The sequence below is a fragment of the Chrysemys picta genome, chromosome 4 (genome assembly GCF_011386835.1).
Source record: "Chrysemys picta bellii isolate R12L10 chromosome 4, ASM1138683v2, whole genome shotgun sequence".
Classification (NCBI taxonomy): Eukaryota; Metazoa; Chordata; order Testudines; family Emydidae; genus Chrysemys; species Chrysemys picta.
In genome coordinates this window covers 54,005,889-54,029,355 of record NC_088794.1, presented here as the reverse complement: position 1 = coordinate 54,029,355, position 23,467 = coordinate 54,005,889, and the positions used below count along the sequence as shown (strand labels likewise).

General features: G+C 45.5%; 1 protein-coding gene across 1 annotated transcript; it reads right to left on the bottom strand.

Moving 5' to 3' along the window:
- Window positions 1-2,639: 2,639 nt before the first annotated feature.
- LOC101934399 (leucine-rich repeat-containing protein 52-like) lies at window positions 2,640-9,308 on the bottom strand. The gene is made up of 2 exons (XM_005314331.4): window positions 8,684-9,308; window positions 2,640-2,896 (listed from the first exon to the last, which is right to left on the bottom strand). Exons 1-2 carry the CDS (start codon window positions 9,306-9,308, stop codon window positions 2,640-2,642), a joined length of 882 nt encoding a protein of 293 aa, XP_005314388.3.
- Between the last annotated feature and the right edge of the window lie 14,159 nt (window positions 9,309-23,467).

The window sequence follows — 23,467 nt, the reverse complement described above, 5'->3', positions numbered from 1 at the left end:
TCATTAAACACGCTTGCTTTTTTTTTGTAATGTTTACAAATAGTTACAAAGTTACACTCACCAGAGGTCTCCTGTGTGCCCTGAGGGTCTTGGGTGAGTTCGGGGGTTACTGGTTCCAGGTCCAGGGTCACAAACATATCCTGGCTGTTGGGGAAACCGGTTTCTCCGCTTCCTTGCTGCTGTGAGCTACCTACAGTACCTCCATCGTCATCATCCTCCTCGTTCCCCGAACCGTCTTCCCTGTGTGTTTCTCCAGTGAGAGAGTCATAGCACACGGTTGGGGTAGTGGTGGCTGCACCCCCTAGGATCGCATGCAGCTCCGCGTAGTAGCGGCAAGTTTGCGGCTCTGCCCCGGACCTTCCGTTTGCTTCTCTGGCTTTGTGGTAAGCTTGCCGTAGCTCCTTAATTTTCACGCGGCACTGCTGTGTGTCCCTGTTATGGCCTCAGTCCTTCATGGCCTTGGAGATCTTTTCTAATACTTTTCCATTTCTTTTACTGCTACGGAGTTCAGCTATCACTGCTTCATCTCCCCATATGGCGAGCAGATCTCGTACCTCCCGTTCGGTCCATGCTGGAGCTCTTTTGCGATCCTGGGAGGACTCCATCACGGTTACCTGTGCTGATGAGCTCTGCGGGGTCACCTGTGCTCTCCACGCTGGGCAAACAGGAAATGAAATTCAAACCTTCGCGGGTCTTTTCCTGTCTACCTGGTCAGTGCATCTGAGTTGAGAGTGCTGTCCAGAGCGGTCACAATGAAGCACTGTGGGATAGCTCCCGGAGGCCAATAACGTCGAATTCCGTCCACACTACCCCAATTCCGACCCGCAAAGACCGGTTTTATCGCTAATCCCCTCGTCAGAGGTGGTGTAAAGAAACCGGTTTAAAGGACCCTTTAAGTCGAAAGAAAGGGCTTCGTTGTGTGGACGTGTCCAGGCTTAATTCGGTTTAACGCCGCTAAAGTCGACCTAAACCCGTAGTGTAGACCAGGCCTAAGGCATCATTTTAAACTAGTTTAGTTAAACCAGTGCAAAAGCCTGTGTGGACACTCTGATTTTGGTTTAAACAAGGCTTATTTCAGCTTAGCTTAAATCAATTAGGAATCAGTTTAAAACAAAACTAAAATAGGACACTCTCAATGCAAACTCAGGTCTAATTTGTAGTCTAACAGCATTTCTGTTTCCTAGATTTCTCCCACCTGTTGAATATGTAGGTTTCAGATCAGTATGGGCCAGACTGTAAACCTATTACTCATATTGGTGACCAATTACTCACACAAGTAGTCCCCCTGAAGTCAATGGCAATACTTATTTGAGTAACTGCACACCAGTGTGGATGAGGGATTCACAATCTAGCCCTTTCATTGTAAACTCTTTGAGATGGGGACTGTGTAATTATATACATGCAACACCTAACACAATGGGGCCCTGATTGGACACCTTAAGTGCTACTGCAATACAAAGAATAATACTCCCCATATGTGTTGGTGTCATTTTCACAAGACTAATCTTTTTATTATAACTATTTATATTTTCTACCTGCATTTTTAATCACTCTTGGTCTCTGAGTTAGTTCTGTTTTTACTGTTATTTTCAGCTCCTCCCAAATTAGACTCTTTCATGAAGCTGTTAAGGAAGTCCAGACCAAACAGATCGCTGCAGCACCCTACTAAACATCTTTCCCAAACTCAATACATTGCCGTTTATCATTACCATATATTTAGTGTCCTTCAGGCAGTTTGTTATCCAGCAGCTCATGTCCAAACCAATCTGCCTTAATCTTTCAAGTAAGATTCTAGGAGACATGCTATTAGTTTCAGCAAGTAAGAGCTAAGCTGAGCTGCTCTCAGCAGGGAATTCTCTCTTCCTGGCTGCAATATTAAGGGGATGTTAAACATATATATCAGCTAGAGGTCACTCTATGGTGATCTTTCTGAAACACTTGGCTGCTTCATCTCCAGCATCTTTTGGGGAATAACTTGTATATCTTTTACAAATCATACTTAGATTGCAAGCTCTCTGGGACAGGGGTCATGGCCAAAATTTTCAAGAATAGGAGCCTAAAGTTGGGTTCCTAAATCCCTATTTAGGCTTCTAAATAAATAACCTGATTTTCAAAAGCCTTTAGCTCCCAGCAACTTCCAGTGATCACCATTGCTCGACATTTTTGACATTTTGAACACTTGACATTTTTGAAAATCAGGACACATAGTCCAAGAGCCTAAATATGAATTTATGAGCCTGACTTTAGGCCCCTATTTTTGAATGTCTTTGCTCATGGCTTTCCACATATTCAGTAAGGTTCTTAGCTATTTGGGGGCACTCCGTAAATAAATACTAATTATCTGGCTGGTTGATAGATGAGCCCTTACCATACTTTTGGCAGGCATCAATTAATTTGTCAATGGCCCAAGCCCAGCTGGAGAAAGAAATTTTGGAGAAAAGAAGGAGGAAGTAAGAAATTCCCCCAAAGAGGGTTAAATTACAACAAAAGGATTCCTGCAGTTGTATTTTGGGTCACAAGAATCTCATCTGGAAAGGCAGATAGACAGGGAAAGCCCAGGGGGACCAAGAGAAAGGTACGTCTAGTATCAGTCTCCGGCATCCCAGCATAGTTATTCACCAGGGCTTCAGAGGCTAGTTCTAGGTGGTTGCTTCTTCGTCTTCATCTTCATCATTCCCTCCCCTTGTTGTGTGGAATTCGTATAGCACTACACACATTCCAGCCAACCAGGCTGCCACAGTGCCGGCAGAGAATATACAGAAGCCAATCAGACCCAGGAAGGCGTAGTCTGTGTCATGTAAATGGAGGAGACATGTGTAGTGGAGCTTCGACTCCACCCCAGGCATTGACCAGCCATGTAGAGCTGCTGGGCTGTAGCAGGAGATGTTCTCAGGATCTGTAGAGGAAACACAGAAGAAACCCTCTCTTGTGTATACCTTGAGCAACAGTAAATAGGAGTCCAGAGGCAACTTAGAAAAATAACTTGTCTTCACGCAAATGTCCCTAGTAATAAAGGATTCTGGGGAGGGTAAAATCAGTATGGTTTTATCTCTGTATCTGAATAACATTCGGGATGAGGCCGAACACCCCCCAAACTTGGGGCAACTTCAGTTTTGCATGTGGATCCAAACACAGATCTGCATAAACGTTGGTGCTCTGTTTCCTTATCAGGCATCAGTAGCTTTTAAAAGGCCTGGCTGGGGCATTGTTTTGCAGTACAGTTGGGCTCCCTGACTTGCCCATAAGCTGCAGCTGCCCTCAGGTCCCCCTTCACTGGTGGTATGGGTTTGCATGGATGGAACATCCATCTTATCTGTACCATCTCGCCTGTATCTGTGGCAGTGGCTCACATGAGCAGGGAGCTTCTTATTTCCCTCCCAGCTGGAAAGAGAGGTGGTCTTGGTCAAAGGCACTCGTCCTGGATATGTTTACCCGCAGCATTAAAGTTTAACTGCAGTTCTCACCCTAGTCCCAGGGAAACATAAAACCTCCTGCCTCTTTCACACACAAAGTGTTGCTGGAAGGTAGCAAAGCCTGACAGGGAAGAGAATGAGAACTGACACATAGGCCTTCTGCCCTTTCTATCAACTCTTTATTCACCCCTCTCTGGCACCCGTGAGTAGCAGCCATGATGCTGATAGGGAAAATCCCTCTTCTCCCCCTCAGTCCTAGCAGAAGCTGCTCCTGTGATGTATCAGGGGGTAGCCGTGTTAGTCTATATCTACAAAAACAACAAGGAGTCTGGTGGCACCTTAAAGACTAACAGATTTATTTGGGCATAAGCTTTCGTGAGTTAAAACCTCACTTCTTCGGTGCCACCAGACTCCTTGTTGTTTTTGCTCCTGTGATGTTATTCACACAAACTGTGATCGTATAGACCATTGTTGCAACCAACTTTCTGTAGTGGCACCAAATCTTGTACAAAGGAGGTCAAGTAAGGTGTCTATGAAAAGGTTATCATTTGCTGGTTATGATTATGCTATCTGGATGCATGTATCATTTTTGTATTTAAAGTTATAAGTATTGGCTCTATACTGTCTATATTTCAAACTTGTGCTATGCTTCTGGGTGACACCCCAGATAGCTTGGCATCAGCACTGCCTAGCCTGCTTGATGGCCCATTAAGGACCATCAGTTATACAATTGACCCATTGAGAGAAGGTGGATACACCTTATGACTCAGCAAGGCATGCAGGGACATGCCTATGGAGGGAACTCTAAAGCTTTCAAGCCATGTGCTGGGCAGCTTGTGTTTGAGACAAAGGAAGCACAGGCCGCATGGCAAGAGACTATAAAAGGCAGCTGCATCTTCTCCAGCTTGTCTTCAATCCTGCTTCTTACCTCTGGAGGAACTTTGCTACACTGAAGCTCTGAACAAAGGACTGAATGACCCATCCAAGCTGTGGATGTACTTCAGAGACTTGATTTGAGCCTGCAGTTTATTCCATCACTGCTACAAACCTGAACCAAGAACTTTGCCATTGCTGTATGTAATTAATTACTTTGACCAATTTTAGCTCTCATCTATATTTCTTTCTTGTTATGAATAAACCTTTAGATTTTAGATTCTAAAGGATTAGCAACAGCATGATTTGTGGGTAAGATCTGACTTGTGGGTAAGATCTGACCTGGGTCTGGGGCTTGGTCCTTTGGGATTGGGAGAAACTTATTTCTTTTACTGGGGTATTGGTTTTCATAACCATTCATCCCCATAAGGAGTGGTGCTGGTGGTGATACAAGGGAACTGGAGTATCTGAGGGAATTGCTTATATGACTTCTGGTTAGCCAGTGGGGTAAAACCAAAGTCCTCTCTGTTTGGCTAGTTTGGTGTGCCTATCCAGCCTTGGGCTGTGACTGCCCTGCTCTAAGCAATCTGTCCTAAATTGATACTCTCAGTTATGTCCCGCTAGAGGCCACTTCATTACAGCTCCTTCTCCTCCCTCTGTCCCGCCATGTGAATGTCTCCAACACGCACATGAAATCTGTGATGTGAATATTGAGACTGACCTCTCTCCTCATGCAAGAAAAATGCACTTATTATTAAACACAAATAACCAAACCCCCAGTTTCCCACAGCTGTTGCATGGGGCTTCAAGACTGATGCACCCAGTCATCTGCTGTAACCCTCTTTTGTATTGGTGCCTATAATAATACACATGGTTTCTTACACTCCTGTATAAGGCTCCGATGCACTTTCTCCCATCTACAATGTTATTACTATGATTAGGTCTTTACACAACTCCATAGGCATGTGTAGCACTTACAGGCAAACAAAAGAGCTTCCTGCCCCAAGGCAGGTACTTAAATAACCTTAACTCTGCACTGAGTAACACCAGCCTCCAATCTTCCTTTCTTTGTTTTTACTGAGAGAGTCTTGTCCAGCCAATCCTTAAACAATTACTATTTTCAGAATCCCCTCTCAGCATTGTGCTGTGTGTAATTCTTTAAAGACTGGGGCTTGTGAACATTTGGAGTTGGGAAAAGCCAGCATACATTTCAGTGACTCCCAAACACGCTCTTACTCTTGGGACCAAAACGACTCTGGGAAAGTGAAATGGAGACTCTTCTACCCTGTGCATAAGCAACAGCTACAATCCAGTTACATAATCTTTTAACTGAGGCAGAAAAAAAACCCAGCTGGATTTAGGCATTTCTGGTGATTTAAGAGGGGGGATAGCTCAGTGGTTTGAGCATTGGCTTGCTAAACCCAGGGTTGTGAGTTTAATCCTTGAGGGGACCACTTAGGGATCTAGGGCAAAATTAGTACTTGATCCTGCTAGTGAAGGCAGGGGGCTGGACTCAATTACCTTTCAAGGTCCCTTCCAGTTCTAGGAGATGGGATATCTCCATTAATTATAAAAAATATATATATATATATATCATCTTTCAGGCCTCAACTCGGGAAATTATCACTATTGAGAACAGCACTTAAGCATGTGCTTAATCATCACTGGAGTCAAAGGGATTTAAGCAGGTGCTTATGTGCTTTCCTGATCCAGGACTTCATGTTGTAAATTGAGTTAATTTGCTCTGGCATCCTTGAGAATGAGAGAGAACATATGGGAGCCCCACAATAGCTAATGCACAAGAGATACTTTCCTGAGTACAATCACACTTAATATCCTATTTTACACTCTGTCAATCCTCCTCAATGTAGGGCCTGATCCAAAGTCTGCTGCAGTTAATAAAAGGACTCCCACGGAGTTCAGCATGGGCTCTGTATCAGGCCTTTAATACTGAGTGCTGTACAAAAGGTATCTGCATTCAGGGCAAAAACGACTGAGATAAAAGTGCTGTGACAGTTAGTGTGAAGAGAGAAATGGTTTACCCCTGCTCCAGCAGAACAGCTCTTACTCTTAGGGAAAAGGTCATTGCTTGTACTGCTCATGTAACAAAAATATAGGCAGGGTATGAAAGTAGAGTGAAGTCCTGGCCCCGCCCCACTGAAATCAATGACAAAACTGCCACTGACTTCAATAGGGGCAGGATTTAACCTGTGGTATCCTGTCCCAGCTAGGGTCCCAGAGGAAAGGGAGCTGACTCAGTTTCATCCTCATGTGTGTTTGTGCACAGAACAAAATTGCCATATAGTTGGCCCAAATGAACGTCTACGTTCAAGAAGAGACACCCAGGAATGGAACAGCAGGACGATTTACAGGTTAGGGTAGGGGTGCATTGGCAGAACCATGGGGAGCCCTGGGTTGGAAAAGCAGCGTACTAGAGGTCAGAATTGAGGTGGGCTGGGAATGGTGTGCGAGGCCCCAGGGCTGGAATAATGGTATCTCTTGCATTTTCATTTGAGGGTTTTTTTAATCTACCATTAAAAACCCTGAAATTTAACACCACTAGCAAAAAACTATAGTCCAGAATGGAACTACAGAAACGTCTGGAAGTTCAGAGGAGCAGCTTTCCTCATCCAGAGCTTGCCCAAGAACTGCCTGTGGGTAATACAGCAGGACAGACACATGGCACTTTGAACTGATCACAGACTACAGTGGCACCACCTGAGGCTAAAGGAGGAATTTTAAAGGTCTAGCAAATCTCCTTAGAATCATAGAATATCAGAGTTGGAAGGGAACTCAAGAGGTCATCTAGTCCAACCCCCTGCTCAAAGCAGGACCAATTCCCAGCTAAATCATCCCAGCCAGGGCTTTGTCAAGCCGGGCCTTAAAAACCTCCAAGGAAGGAGACTCCACCACCTCCCTAGGTAACGCATTCCAGTGTTTCACCACCCTCCTAGTGAAATAGTTTTTCCTGATATCCAACCTGGACCTCCCCCACTGCAACTTGAGACCATTGCTCCTTGTTCTGTCATCTGCCACCACTGAGAACAGCCGAGCTCCATCCTCTTTGGAACCCCCCTTCAGGTAGTTGAAGGCTGCTATCAAATCCCCCCTCATTCTTCTCTTCTGGAGACTAAACAATCCCAATTCCCTCAGCCTCTCCTCATAAGTCATGTGCTCCAGACCCCTAATCATTTTTGTTGCCCTCCGCTGGACTCTTTCCAATTTTTCCACATCCTTCTTGTAGTGTGGGGCCCAAAACTGGACACAGTATTCCAGATGAGGCCTCACCAATGTCGAATAAAGCTCCTTGTTTCTTATCACTTAAGGCCAGTTCTTGATTGTTAGTTTAGCATTTTGTGGTTGCACGCGCACGCACACACACACACGGTTGTTTGTATGTAGCTGAGGGGAGATATGATTGCTCTCTATAAATACATAGATAAATACCAGAGAGGGAGAGGAGTTATTTAAATTAAGGGCTAATGTGGACACAAGAACAAATGGATATAAACTGGCAATCAACAAGTTTAGGCTTGAAATTAAAGGAAGGTTTCTAACCATCAGAGGAGTGAAGTTCTGGAACAGCCTCCCAAGGGGAGCAGTAGGGTCAAAAAACCTCCCTGGCTTCAAGACTGAGCTTGGTAAGTTTATGGAGGGGATGGTATGATGAGACTGCCTACAATGGCTTGTGGCCCATCTGTGACTGCTAGTAGCAAATATCTCCACCGGCCAGAGATGGGACACTAGATGGGGAGGGCTCTGAGTTACTACAGAGGATTCTTTCCCAGCTGTCTGGTTGGTTGCTCTTGCCAACATGCTCAGGGTCTAAGTGATCATCATATTTGGGGCCAGGAAGGAATTTCCCCCCAGGTCAGATCAGCAGAGATCCTGTTTTTTTTTTTTTTTTTGCCTTCCTTTGCAGCATGGGGCGCAAGTCACTTGTTGGTTTAAACTAGTGTAAATAGTGGATTCTCTGTAACTTTAAGTCTTCCATGGACTCTCTGTAACTTTAAGTCTTTCAATCATGATTTGAGGACTTCAGTAACTCAGCCAGAGGGTAGGGGTCTATTACAGGAATGGGTGGGCAAGGTTCTGTGGCCTGCGATGTGTAGGACATCAGACTAGATAATCATGATTGTCCCTTCTGGTCTTAAAGTCTAGGCATGCATGGGTGCCCTTGTATGTGTTTGATGGTGTGTATATTGTTATGGTCAGAGGGCCCAATCCATGGCTAAGGTAAATTGGCACAGTTCAATGGACCTGTTCTACTTTATACCAACTGAGAATCTGGCCCATAATGTGAAGAATAACAGTGACATTCTGATACAGAAAGCAGAACCATCTGCTTAGTTCCAGCCAAATCTTGGGGTGCCTGGGCTGACCCACAAAGTCCTCACCTGGGAAGCGAACGCCACTCTCTTTCATCCAGAGGGTGAAGCCCAAGAAGGAGCAGTTACAGTTCCAGAGGTTTTCACTTAGACCCAGGGACTTCAGATTGGGCAGATCCTTGACAATGCTAATATCCAGGAACGTCAAGCCAGTCCGGCTCACATCCAGGTGCCTCAGCCAGGTGTTATTGGCAAAGGAATCCTTCTCAATCTCCACCAGATTTGGGTTGTCTGAGATCTTCAGCACCACCAGGCTACTGAGCTGGGAGAAAGTGGTGAAAGTGACCCGGGTGAGGTTGTTGAAGCTGAGGTCTAGGTAGATGAGCTTGTTGAGACTGATGAAGGCGAAATCCAGGTCTTCACTAATGGCATTCTCCCTGCAGTCCAGATAGACCAAGTCACTTAGGAAGTTCAGCTCCACCGATGGCAGGTAGGAGATGTTGTTGGTAGCCAGAATCAGCTGCCTTGTGTCCAGTGGAATGGTCGTGGGGAAATCTTGCAGCTGCTGCCCTGTGCAGTTCACTTCCAGGTATTGACAGGTACACTTTACTGGACAGTTCAGGCTCTTTGCCATCACTCCCATTCCAAAAAGAAGCACCAGCCACAGGGATTTGTGGCCATTGGGAGGGGACATGACACGGTACCTTATCTACTGTAGCTCCTCCACACTGCTTCAGCCCTTCAGAGAATGCTGGGGCAGAGGCCCTGCAGAGCTACAAAGCACCAGCCCTGTTCAAGCAGTTTTCTCATTCCAGTGAGACCGAAGAGAAGTTGAGCTGTGAGGCTGTTTGGAAGCTCTCTGAATCCCTCGCTCATGCAGTTCCCTGGCAGATTGCCTACTTGTCTGCTTAGCGAGAGCTCACCCTCTTTTGCTTGAAAGTAAAGAAGAGCTGCTTGCAAATGGGAACATCTTCGAGTCACACCGGTTGCCAGTTGACACCTTTGTGACGTCAGTAGCTTGCAAAAGCAGCCTGGCTTCAGAGAGAGAATTCTAACCTGGCCAGCAGTGCAGATCTGCGTGTGTGTGCAGGAGCGGCGCCAGGGTTTTTGCCGCCCTAGGCGGCAGCGCTGCTCCTCTGAGCATTCGGCGGCGGGGGTCCTTCCGCTCCGTGTCTTTGGGGCACTTCGGCGGCGGGTCGCGGAGCGAGTGAAGGATCCGCTGCCGAATTTCCACCAAAGACCCGGAGTGGAAGGACCCCCCGCCTCCGAATTTCCACCGAGGGCGGGAAACTGCTGCCCCACAAATCCTGCCGCCCTAGGCGACCGCCTAGGATCGCCTAGTGGAAGCGCTGGCCCTGTGTGTGTGTGTGTGTGTATACAAATGTGCCTGTCTCTGTCTCAGGCATGCACAAAGCTCTGTGTGTGGCTGTACTGAAAGAGTGTAGTGCTTGATGCAAGGAGGTCCATGTGCGTGCAGTGCCTACGTATACAAGTGTGTATTTATGTAATGGTGGTATAGTGTGTAGTGGTTAGGGGTGTTCATTTGCTCTAGTAGATAGATAGGTCTGCTTGATAGAACAAATAGGCTTGTATCTATATCTACAATGTGCGTGTTTGTGTGTGTGTGTCTTGGTTTTGTTTCCTTTCTTTGAATATATAGATCACACAAAAGAGACTTTCACATGCACTTATACTCAGGGTAAATTTTTTAAACTGCTTAGACCTTCTAGCCTCATTTTTGTTATGGAACCTTCACTTGATGATCCTCTGCACACCAGCCTTTTCATTGAGAAGATCTATGTTGTCTTTTGGCCTGTAAGCTCTTTGAGGCAGGAACTGTCACTTATTATGTGTTTGCACAGTGCCAACTGATGTGGGGACCAACCTGGTTGTGGCCTTTAGGAGCTACTGCAATATATATGTTAAATTACACACACACACACACACACACACACACACACACACACACACAAAGTAAATTAAAACCATTATTAAGGTTACAAAGTCAAGACCTCAAAAATTAGAAAATACACCGCTAGTTAGTTGTAACACTGTGTTGATTCAGAAGGAAGTAACCTAACCCACTCAGCAGGAAGTTACTATAGAAGAACAGACTCTTGAGACTTCTGTTTAAAAAAAAAAAAATTGGGTGGAAAGTGTAACGTATTTTCTCTGTTATAGAAATTTCTTTATCTTGGGGAAGTTTCCTTAAGCATGCTAAATATAACGCGACCCGATATAACACGAATTCGGATATAACGCAGTAAAGCAGCGCTCCGGGGGTGTGGGGCTGCGCACTCCGGTGGATCAAAGCAAGTTCAATATAACGCGGTTTCACCTATAACACGGTAAGATTTTTTGGCTCCCAAGGACAGTGTTATATCGAGGTAGACGTGTACCAGAATTATTATTATTATTTATTATTCCTTGCTTTTACAGAAATGTAGGGCTGGAAGGGACCTCAAGAGGTCATCTAGTCTATCCTCCCAAGCTGAGGCAGGATTAAGTATAACTAGCCCATCCTGGACAGGTGTTGTCTCACCTGTTCTCAAAAACCTCCAATGATGGGGATTCCATAACCTTCCTTGGTAATCTGTTCCAGTGCTTAACAATCCTCAGAGTTAGAAAGTTTTCTCTAATATCTAACCTAAATATCCCTTGCTGCAAACTAAGCCAATTACTTCTTGTCCTACTCTTGGTGGACATGGAGAACAGTTTATCACCGTCCTCTTTATAGAAACCTGTAGTACGGTCGCGCCGGGGCTCTACCCTCCGAGACGGAGGGGTGCCACACCGGCTCACTGTAGCGCAGACAGTCAAAGCTCAGGCCCCTTTACGCAGGGACTGGGCGGCCCGCAGTTCAGGGAGCTCAGTCCCTTAGGCAGGGGCTGAGCACTAATCAGCAGTTTAAGCAGGCCCAGGCCCTGGATCAGGGCGGGCACACACAGTCACAGCTCAGGCCCTTGGATGCAGGGGCTGAGCAAACAAGCAGTTAAGGAGCCCAGGCCCTCTGGTGCAGGGGCTGAGCAGACAAGCAGTTAAGGGGCCCAGGCCCTGGGTCAGGGCGGGGCACAAACAATCACAGCTCAAGCCCTTTGGGGCAGGGGTTGAGCAATCAAGCAGTTAAGGAGCTCAGCGTCCTACACCTGAGCGTTGGGTGAGGGGGAAGCCTGCCACCTGTGAGCGGGGTGGCAGGGGGGAACGCAGGCCCACCCACTCCACTGCGTTCCAGCCCGGGGCCCTAGCAGCCATTACTGCCACTGCTGGTCAGTGGGGTATCCTGATCAAAACACACTGACATTGGCTCACAGGCCTCTGCAGCCTGACCGGGGTCAGCTACCCCCGGGCTACTTCCGTGTTCCCCCTCGGGGCCTACCTCATTGGCGATGCCGGGTTCGGGCCAGTCCAGCAGCATCGGTTCCTCTGGTGTGGGGCTTGGGGGCCGGGCCGGCAGCTCTCCCCCAGGGTAGCTGGTCCGGGGCAGGCTTTGCCAGTCCTCCTCAGGGTGGCTGGCACGGGGCAGGCTTCACCAGTCCTCCTCAGGGTAGCTGGTCCGGGGCAGGCTTCGCCAGTCCTCCTCAGGGTAGCTGGCACGGGGCAGGCTTGGCCAGTCCTCCTCGGGGTAGCGGGTCCAGGGCAGGCTGGGCCAGTCCTCCTCGGGGTACCTGGCGAGAGGTAGGCTCGACCGGCGCGGGGGGGTAGCAGGCAGCTCGCGGCCTGCAGCTGTCTCCCAAGCGGGAGCTCGGCCCGGGACGTCTGCTCTCTCTGGCGGTCTGGGCCTCACTGAGCTCTGCCGGCGGGCTTTTATACTTCCAGGTCGGGGCCGTGACCTCGGAGGGGCGGGCCCCGGACCCGGTGGCTCCTCCCACGCTGGGGTTGGAGGAAGCGCAGCCCTATCGGAGACAGAGGGGTGCCACACCGGCTCACTACAAAACCCTTTAGATATTTGAAGACTGTTACCATGTCTCCCTTCAAACTTCTCTTCTCTAAATTAAAACATACCCAATTCTTTCAACCTTTCTCCAGAAAGTCAGGTTTTCTAAATCTTTTATTTTTCTTGCTCTCCTCTGGACTCTCTCTGTTTTGTCCACATCTTTCTTAAAGTGTGGTGTGGTCCAAAATGCACACAGTACTCCATAAAGGCCTCACCAGTGTTGCGTACAGTGAAACAATTACCTCCCATGCCTTATATAAGATACTCCTGCTAATACATCTCAGAATGACATTTGCTTTTTTTTTCAACAGCATCACATTGTTGACTCATATTCAATTTGTGATCCACTATAACCCCCAGATCTTTCTCAGCAGTAATATTGCCTAGCCAGTTATTCCCCATTTTGTATTTGATTTTGTGCATTTGATTTTTCCTTTGTAAGTGTAGTACACCTCTACCCCGATATAACGCTGTCCTCGGGAGCCAAAAAATCTTACCGTGTTATATCGAACTTGCTTTGATCCACCGGAGTGTGCAGCCCCGCTGCCCCCCCGGTGTACTGTTTTACCGCGTTATATTTGAATTCATGTTATATCGGGTCGCGTTATATCGGGGTAGAGTGTACTTTGTACTTGTCTTTATTGATTTTCATCTTATTGACCACTCAGACCAATTCTCCAATTTGTCCAGGTCATTTTGAATTCTAACCCTGTCCTCCAAAGTACTTGCAACATCTCCCAGCTCATCATCATTTACAAATTTTATATCTCTACTTCATCATCCAAGTCATTAATGAAAATACTGAATAGTACCAGACATAGGACAGACCCCTGCAAGACCCCACTTGATATGTCTTCCCACTTTGACGGGAATCATTGATAAGTACTCTTGGAGTATGGCTTTTCAACCAGTTGTGCACCCACCTTATAGTAATTTTATCTAGACCATATTTCCTTAGTTTGTTTATGAAAACGTCATATGGGACTGGGTTAAAAGTCATATGAAAGTCCAGATATATCATATCAGCTATCCCTCCCCTCCATCCACTTGGCTGGTCACCTTGTCAAAGAAGGAAATTACAATGTTTTGGCATGATTTGTTCTTGACAAATTCATGTTAGCTATTGCTTCACACCTTATTATTCTCTAGGTGCCTACAAATTGATTGGTTAATAATTTGTTCCAGTATCTTTTTAGTTACTGAAGTTAGGCTGACTGCTCTATAATCTCTGGGTCTTCCTTTTCTTGTTAAAGATAGGTACTATGTTTGACTTCCTCCAGTCCCCTGAGACATCTCCGCCCTCTGTGGGGGTCTTAAAGAGAATTGTAAATGGTTCAGAGTTTGCTTCAGCTCGTTCCTTATGTAGGGTGAATTTCATCAGGCCCTGCCAACTTGAATACATCTAACTTACCTAAATATTCTTTAACCTGTTATTTCCCTATTCTGATCTGCATTACTTTCCCCTTGTTGTCAATAGTAATTGTGGGAAGCATCTGGTAATAAACCTTTTTAGTAAATGTGGAAAGCAGAAAAGGCATTAAATAATTCAGCTGTCTCTGTGTCATCCATTATTTGCTCTCTTTCCCCATTAAGTAATGGGTCTACACTGTCCTTTGTCTTTCTCTTACTTCTAATGTATTTATAGAACTTCTTATTGCCTTTTATGTATTTTATTAGTTGTAACTCATTTGTGCTTTAGCCATTCTGATTTTCTCCCTACATGCTTGCCCTATTCTTTTTAAATCATCAATAGCAATTTGTGCTTGTTTCCACTTTTTGTACAATTCCTTTTTGATTTTCAGGTCATTAAAGAGCTTCTGATGCAGCCATATTGGTCTCTTCCTGTTCTTTCCATCTTTTTTCTGCATCAGGTTTGTTAGCTGTTGTATCTTTAATATTATCTCTTTTCAAAACTGGCACCTCTTCTGAACTCCCTTTCCCCCTTAGATACTCTTCCCATGGGACCACACCTACCAATTCTCTGAGTTCATTGAAGTCTGCTTTTTTGAAGTCTGTTGTCTTTATTCTGCTGCTCTCACTCCTCCCATTCCTTTGAATCATGAAACACTCTCATTTCATGATCACTTCTATGAGCTTTTCATCAGTAGCTCTCAAAGTGCCATTATAAAGAGGTAATACTGGAAAATACACACAGGGTTGTTTACTTCTGGGCATTTGCATCACTAATTCTCAGAGTAATTTCTTTTTCCTTTTCTTTTTTTTTCATTTTATAAGAGTCAAAATGAAAAGCAACCTGCGGGCAATATTATGGGACCTGATTCTGCTCCCATTGATTTCAATGGCGCAATATTGAATCCTTAATGATTTTTTTTAGAAATGGCCTTCCATACATTAATAAACTACTTTACTTGATTTGTTAATATTTGGATACACTAAGGTGGTTGGTTTACATTGATGGTTTATACACACACACACACATAGAGTAATATGATTGATTGATGATTGGTGATCCCTCGATTTCAAGGATGAACTCTACCACGGATTTACATATGGGTCCTGAGATGACTCAGGAGTCTGATCCTGGAACCACAAATCCGCCCGCAGTAGGTACAGACATTTTGTGGTAGGCCAACTGCATGCTGGGAGAAAGTTATTTATTTTTCTGCCGTCCTCTCTCTCTTTTCAGCTTCAAGGGCAAGACGCTTCTCCTCAAAGCGGGCCACTGTCTGATGGAGGATATAGCCCCATTAGGGTCGGTTGGTGGCTTGCTCTTCCCAGCTTGTGATGGGCCTAGCAGTCAGTCCCATTGCATGGCCCTTTAAGATTTTGGGAGCTCTTATGGAAGCAAGAATCTAGGAAATAAGATATATTGACCAAGAGGAAGTGGTCTCAGGAACAAGTAGTGTTTTTGGGGGGGAACCGTGACTGTTTCTTTAAAGGGGCCAGGACTGGGAGTCTTGCAGAGTGGCTGAAGCAAGGCTCCCCTCTTTCCTAGCCAATTGGGATGAATTTTGGGAAGGGGACCAGCATATATGCTGCCTTTCCCTTCATACCAAGAGAGACACCAGATTGTGGGGAGGCCTCTATGCTGAACTTTCTTAGCCTGAGGGTGAAAGGGCTAATTGGGAGGAAAAGGGCCAGCTGGAGGAGACCCTCCAGCTGGCCTACAGTACCACCCAGCACCAAGGAGGAGGGCTGGGGCCTCCTGAACAGTGGGAGGAAATCTACCAGGACTCTTACATGGCCCCAGAATGGGTGTGAACTCGACACACTAAAGAAGTGGTTTGTGCTCTATAAAGGGAGTATTAATAAACCAGAACCATGAAGTGGGGTATTTTGTTTGAAGTAATCTGGGCTGGATGACTGATAGGAAGAATCTGAGTGGGTGCTAAGGGCAGTGCACCTGCAAGCCTTTGAGGGGCTACAAGAGGTGCTCTCGCACAGCCAATGGTGTGTGATGTGTGTGGTGCATGTGGGCAGTCTCAGTAGATGGAGTTATGTGGGCAATGGGAGGTGGCTTACCCACAGCTGTTGCCATGATTCTTTGTTTGCTTTCATTGAGGAGCCAGCAGAAGTGGTGGGAGCTGCTCTCCTGTCAATCTGTGGCAAGAAACAAAGAACGAGGCAGGCAGCAGGGAGAGGGTAGCACGGGAGCAGGGACGGGGTGGGGGAAACAGGGATTCTGCAGCCTCTGTGTGTACACACCTGGGGGGGGCTTTGGGGTACAGGTGTGGAAGAATGCAGTGGTGCCAACCTCAGTGATTTTGGGTACTTTTGACATGTGATTGGCAAAACCTCGAGCTTTGAGGTTGGCAGCCCTGCTAGGAAGCTCTGTGTGAAAGCGTGCAAGCAGAGTCTTTGTGGAAAGAACCAGCTAAAAGCAAGGAGGGTTGAGTGGTGCGTCTCTGCCTTAGTGAGCAGCCTGCTTTGTCTCTCCCTGTTTTTGGGTTCTTGTGTGTTATTGTGCTGAATTTTAAAAAATAAAGTCATGGTACATTGCAGCCTTCCAGAAAGAATATTTAGGTTTTTATCTAACTTCTATACGTATGCTGGGAGCATAATAGCCTCCCCATTACACTTGTTTATAAAGAAAAATAATTCCCAATGTTCAGAAATAAGATACGAATGGGATCATATTGTGTAGGTGACGATGAGATAACCATGACTTCTTTCAGCAAAGGGAGCAGAACTAAAAAAGTAACTGTGATGGGGTGTTCATCCCACACTGGCATGGAAAGGGTTAATATAGGCCTCAGGGGCCTGCCATACCCCATCCCCGAAAGGAGCAGGGGAGGTGAGTCCTCCACGCAGCCTACAAAGGCTTCACAAGAAGCAGTCAATTGGAGGGAGTCTGCACAGAGCAGCCAATCAGGGCCTAGCGGGCTTTTACAATAGGCGCTGTAGGGGCAGAGTCAGTCTGAGTTGCTGCGGGGAGCTCAAGGAGGGAGGATTGTGTTCCTAACAGGCTGCAGCAAAGGTAGCATTGCAGACAGAGCAGTTGCTGGCAGGGATAGGGGATCAAGGGGGAGCTTCTGGCTGGCTGTTGGGAGCGAAGAAGGACCGAGGTTGTGGGGAAATGGCCCAGGGAATTGAAGCAGCATTGAAGGAAGTTGAGATGCAGCAGGAGGCTGTTATCCACAGGCTTCCTGGGTCAGGACACAGGGTAGTGGGCAGGCCTGGGTCTCTGCCATTTGCCACTGGGGAATTGGCTTGAAAGGGGAAATACAGATGTTGATTTGGCTGGAAGGCCGAGTCATGAAGAGGACATTACGGTACTTGCAGGTAGGTCTGCAGGCGGAGAAGATAACAAGAGAGGCACCACCTGAAGAGGGCACACCGGCTGGCAGAGCTATTCTCCATGAAGGCCAGTAGGAGATGCCTCTGTGGTGAGTAGACTCCATCACAGTAACTCTGAACTTTCAAACAAAACTTCTAAGGGAGTAAGGTCAAAGACCTAATGTTGGAGACTTCCAGGTTTTCCTGCCAGAAATTTGCAGTTTCTTTGAAATTATACAACATAAAGACCCCAGTGGAGAACTAAGAGGGACAGATTGATGCCACTTAGCCATTGACACAGCGGCGTATTATCGCCTAGGCTGACAAGGCCTAGGCCTAGGGTGGCAAATTTGCAGAGGCGGCAAATTTATAATAGCAGCATTTTTGTAATCGCGGCATCAGTGACGCCGCGATTCTACCAATCACAGCGCGTATTGAAACCACCAATGACGGCGCGACGCCATTTAGTAATCATACTCGCGAGAATCCTAAACGTTAATAATATGACCAGAAGGAAGAAATTAAGCGGTTCTCAGTTTTGGATCCATGTGCGGTCCCGTGCTATAAGCGAAATCACACTATAGAGATGCGCGTTCAAGCGAGGGTCCGCTGTACTTGTAATTTTATTTATAATGAAACTTGTAAATGTTCAATTATTTTAATGATATTTAGATTCATTTTAGTTCAAACGAATTTGTAAAAAAAATAAAACAAGTTCATATGGGGCGGCAAAATCATTAATCTGCCACTGCATTGACAGAACCAGGAAAAAAGATATCAATGACCCACACACCTACTCTTCCATTCTATTGGAGGACAGCAGGATTCTAGTTGTGGCTGTAATGTACTTAGGGGCAGTTTGTCAATAATTTCAGATGAGAGAACACACGCAGTGTGTCAAAGCTCTGACTAGCTTACTAGGTGAGATTGACCATTTATTTCCTGCAAAGGGCACCTTCTCTTGATGATTGTGATGGAAGAAGTAATGCTAAAGACTGTACTGTAAAGATTCCAGTTAGACACATAACAAATGTAAAAGTTTTTGCATTTTAAAGAAAGAATGCTGTTGCATGTTTATGTAAGCTCTCTCTCTGTTGCTAAGCATATTGGGTTGCTATTATTTTTAATACATTGCACTCTTAAGCTTTTACATCTGACATTGGAAACATGGAGGGGAAAATTGCTACTTAAATATGAGAGGTGAATTCTTACATGTCACTATTGTCTTAATGGTAAATCAAGACAGACATGTAACATTCCAGTACCCCATGACTGTATATTGCTAATTGTTATGCACCTGATACTGTATTTCTCCTACTTCCCCTTGCAGCCTCCCTCTAGTCCTCCTTCATTGGTGGGATGGGTTTGGATGCATGGAACATCCATCTTATCTGAGCCATCTCCTCTGTATCTGTGGCAGTGGCTCACATGAACAGGTGGCTTCTTATTTCCCTCCCAGCTAGAAGAGAGGTGCTCTTGGACCAAGGCAATCAGCCTGGTTATGTTCACACACAGCATTAAAATTTAACTGCACTTCTCACACTAGTCCAACCGGGGAAACACAAAACCTCCTGTTTATTTCGCACACAAAGTGTTGCTAGAAGGCAGCAAAGCCCAATAGAGAAGAGAATGAGAGCTGCCTTAGTCAACATGTAGGGCTTCTGCCTTTTCTTTCAACTCTTCATTCACCCCTCTCTGGCAGCAGGCATGATGCTGTTGGGAAAATCCCTCCCTGTTCTAGCAAGGGCTGCTCCTTCTCCTCCCGTCCCCCACCAGTATGTCTCAAACACACACATGAAATCTATCATTTGAATATGGGGATTAACCACTCTCCCCATCCAAGAAATATATGTCTATTATTAAACACAAATAACCAAAGCCCCCAGTTTCACACTGCTGTTGCATTGGGATTTTAGACTGATGCAGCCAGTCATCTGTTGCAATCCTCTTTTGTATTGGTGCCTGTAATAGTATACATGGTTTCTTACACTCCTGTAAAAGGCTCAGTGCATTGTCTCTCATCAACAATGTTATTGCTATGAATATGAGTTCTTTACACATTCCACAGGTGTGTATAGCATTTACAGACCAATGACAAAGAAAGCTTCCTACCCACAGGGGCTTACAGAATGCATAGTTGAGTTACTCAATGCAACTCTGATTTGTAGTAACACCAGCCTCCAAGCTCCTTTTTTTTTGTTCTTTTCTTACTGAGGGTCTGATTGCGCAAACCCTTACTCAAACAATTACTGGTATGAAGAAGCACCTCTTAGCATTGTATTATGTGTTATTTAGGATCAAGGCTTTCTTCTGTAGGACATTGGCTGTGTGCATTTTACATTTTTAAGAGCCCATATACAGTGCTTAGGAGTGTTTTCTTGCATTTATATAATATGTACCGTGGAAGTTTGTGTGAGTGTGTATATTTTGTTTCCCTTCCTTGAATACGTAGACCATACAAAGGAGGCTTTCACATGCATTTTCATTCAGGGAAAATTAAGTGACTTAGAAGCCTTAGTCCAGTCCTATCTTGAAAACACCTAAGTCACTTAAGTGCCTTATTGAAAGTTAATGGGACTTAGGTACTTTTGAAAATATTACCCTCTTTGCCTTAAGTCTGACCTCTTAATTCTGGCATTTAATAATTTTTGAGTGCTTGACTTTGCAACCTTAATCATGTTCTTTTTAACCTAGTTTGTGTGTGTAGTCTATGTTGATAATCATTAGATAGTTTGGGAGGGGCAGCGGGAAAGGAGCAGAATGCTGGCTGTATCGCCCCCAACCCTGTCCTCCGGCGGGGCTGCCATACAGACGGAGAAGACGCAGCTCTATGGAAGGGCAGGGGGCGGGGCTGGGGGCGGTACAGCCGTGCCAGAGGAGCTGCTGGCATGGAGCCGCCGGCTCCTCCTGTGTCTTTCTGTTACGCTGTACCAGCTATAAATATCTTGCTGGTATGGCGTACCGTACGTACCGCTGTACTTGCACTGCCCAGAGATCTGTTAAGTGTCTAGGAACTGTCACTGGAGCGGTGGTTGCCATGTGGGAATTCTCTGGGGGGTTAGCATGTGACTGGGTGGGATCTGCATGAAATAGCAGGTGAAGGTCATTGCTATGTGTGTGTGGTTTGTTGGGGGACCCTTCTGAGCAAGATCTCTTGGGTAGAAGGTGTGTGAGAGGCACTTTCCGGTCAGAGTGGTCACAGCCTGAGTATTCTCTGAAAGGGTGGACAACAAATGAGGTATCTCTAGAGCAGCAGGTCTTTATGTACAGGGGTAGCCCCTGGTGATGGTCTTTATGAGAAGTTCTCTAGAGGGAAGAGTACATCTTCATGGGTCACAATGGGAAAGGCAACAGGACACTGTGTGGAGGGTTTTTACAGAGGTTAGTCAGCCCTCTGACTCCCATTCGTTTCCTTGTCTCTATTGGAAGGGGACAGGGAACAATAGGGCAGCAAATGGGTAGCTTCTCTGCAGGGGCTGCAGTCTGGGGAAATTGGGAGAGAGCACTTAGAGAGGTATCATCTGAGGGAGCTGGAGGAAATATAAGGACTACTATAAGGATAGGAGGGATCATTGTGACAATCTAATCTGACGTCCTGTATTACACAGACCAGAGAACTCCCTTGAATTAATTCCTGTTTGGACTAAAACATAGCTCTTAGAAACCCACCAATCTTGATTTTAAAATTGCCAGTGATGAAGAATCCACCACAACCCTTGGTAAGCTGTTCCAGTGATTAATTACCCTCACTGTTCAAAATTTGCACCTTTTTTCCAGTCTAAATTTGACTAGGTTGAGCTTCTAGCCCTTGGATCTTGTTACACCTCTCTCTGTTAGACTGACGAGCCCATTATCAAATTTCTGTTCTCCACATATGTACTTAGAGATTGTGATCAAGTCTCCCCTTAACAAAGAGAAAGCTAAACTAAACTGATTGAGCTCCTTGTGCCTCTCACTGGAAGGCAAGTTTTCCAATCCATAAATCATAGAATATCAGGGTTGGAAGGTGCCTCAGGAGGTCATCTAGTCTAACCCCCTGCTCAAAGCAGGCCCAATCCCCAACTAAATCCCTAAATGGCTCCCTCAAGGATTGAATTCCCAACCCTCAGTTGAGCAGGTCAATGCTCAAACCACTGAGCTATCCCTTTCTGATCTCATGACTCTTCTCTGAACAATGTATCCTCTCCAATTTCTCAACATCCTTCTTGACTTGTGGACACTAGAACTGGCGGTAACACCAGTGCCAAATACAGAGGTAATATAGCCTTCTTATTTCTACTCAGCTATTGAGTGGGGAAGCATAGCAAGCCCAGAGTTTGAAAGGAAAGATCATCAGAGTCTCATGGCATTAACCTCCTGCTATACCCCCTCATGGCATGGCACTGTGTGGCCATGGCTCTGCCTCTGTTTCCCTCCTGGTCCTCCACTGCTCCACCAAGTCTCAAACATCTTCTGGATTGAAGGGATTTAGCTCTTCAGCTAGGTCATGTAACAGTTCCACCTTATCAGGGTGCCCAAAGTCCAAAATAAACACAAAGCAGCATAAATCCTTCCCTTCCCCTAGGCAGGCCTTGGTAGGTAGCTATCTTCCCCAGTTTCTGGCCCCAACCAATCTCTCATACCATGAAAGCCTCAGACTTGCTCTCTTTTCCAGCCAGGAAACAACTGAGTTGGGTTCTCCCTCCTCCCTTGAAGCTTGACACTTGGTTGAGGTGTTACAGGGTGGGATGGACTGGGCCTTGTTGTATGGATATTGATCTCAAAAGCCCAAAGAGTTAAAGGTGTTTATAAACTCTTTCACTGTCCAACTTCAAACAGGGATAGATAGGCTTGGGGTTATTTTAAACAGAGGGCTTGATTTTACTCAGTAACTTGGCAAACACCCAAAAGCATTATTTAAATTAAAAGATTATTGATTAAAAACAAGAAAGAACAAGAAATCAAAACAGGCATTTATAGTCAAACTGTGGTTGAATGATTATGCAAAACAAACTTAGGCAAGACCTTGAAAGCCCTTCTCCTTTTGGAGACAAAATAGCAGACTCATATTTTCAGAACAACTGTTCTTTGATGGAAAGGGTTAATTTTACTCTCAGTTTTGATGTGTAGAGTGCATTTACTTATCCTGTTCTTAACTAACAGACACAAGGTAGAGAAGAGAGAGGATAGAAAAGATGGATGAAATATGGCTTTTGTTGATGGTTTTGAAACACTGGGCTGCTGGTTAGTTATGAGTGGGTGCTTTTGGTTGGCAAGTCAACCATGACACCTGCTGCTTGTATCCTGGTTTACGATTTGGTCAGGGACCTCATCTGATTGGATCTTTTCTTCTTAGACAATCAGGCTTGGATGAATACACCATAGCTGACTTCAGAATTTGATAAACAGTCAAGAGAATGAGAGATAGAAAGGGGGGGGGGGCTAGAAAATAACACAACAGGGGAAGGGAAAACAATACAGGCTCTTACACATGCCTCTGCAGTACTGGCAATCGGATATCCCCACTGATGGGCTGAAGATTGGATGTCATGATCATGTGATGACTTTCAGCACTCACAGGTGAAAACAAAGTACCTCGAACAAGATTAAGGCCAGCCGGCCTTCCTCTCAGGAAGAAAGTCCTTTCGATGAGTCAAGGTGAGCTGGGATGAGTTGCAGTGCTGGCAGATCGGGGGATGAGCTGGTATGCAAGGTGGTGAGATGAGAGATGAGAGGGAGAGCTGAACTGAATTGATCTGAATGGAATGATTGTGTCTTTTTTTTCACTGTTTCTTTTTAAGGAACCCAAAAAGAGGAAAAGTGGGAGTCATAGTTCAACCCTCTCACCAGTTAGGCCTTATATCCATTACACCAGTTTTGGACAATTAACTTCTGGTTCCACATCTTGTGTTTTTATCAATCATAATTTCAACAGTTCTTGGATTATGTCAACATGACCTTTTTAGTTTAAACTAATCCAACCTCTTTGTCTGGTTCTTTTGGACTTGTTACAACATCCAGGGTCGTAAACAACTTGACCTATTTTTCATGGTTATTGTAACATCTTAAGAACTTTTACGTACTTTTTACATTTGAGTTTACAAGAGGAGAGCCTCTTGTAGATCGAAGAGTCACAACAGCCCAGACTCGTGTGGGGTTTCTATACCCCATCACACCATTTCTGTGTAAATGGGTTTAAAATA

What these genes read in the sequence shown, in the direction of transcription:
- LOC101934399 (XM_005314331.4), bottom strand. Translation starts at nt 9,308, where the DNA reads ATGTCCCCTCCCAATGGCCACAAATCCCTGTGGCTGGTGCTTCTTTTT. An exon ending in GAGTGGCGTTCGCTTCCCAG is followed by an intron (nt 2,897 to 8,683) that starts GTGAGGACTTTG and finishes TTTCCTCTACAG; the next exon opens with ATCCTGAGAACATCTCCTGC.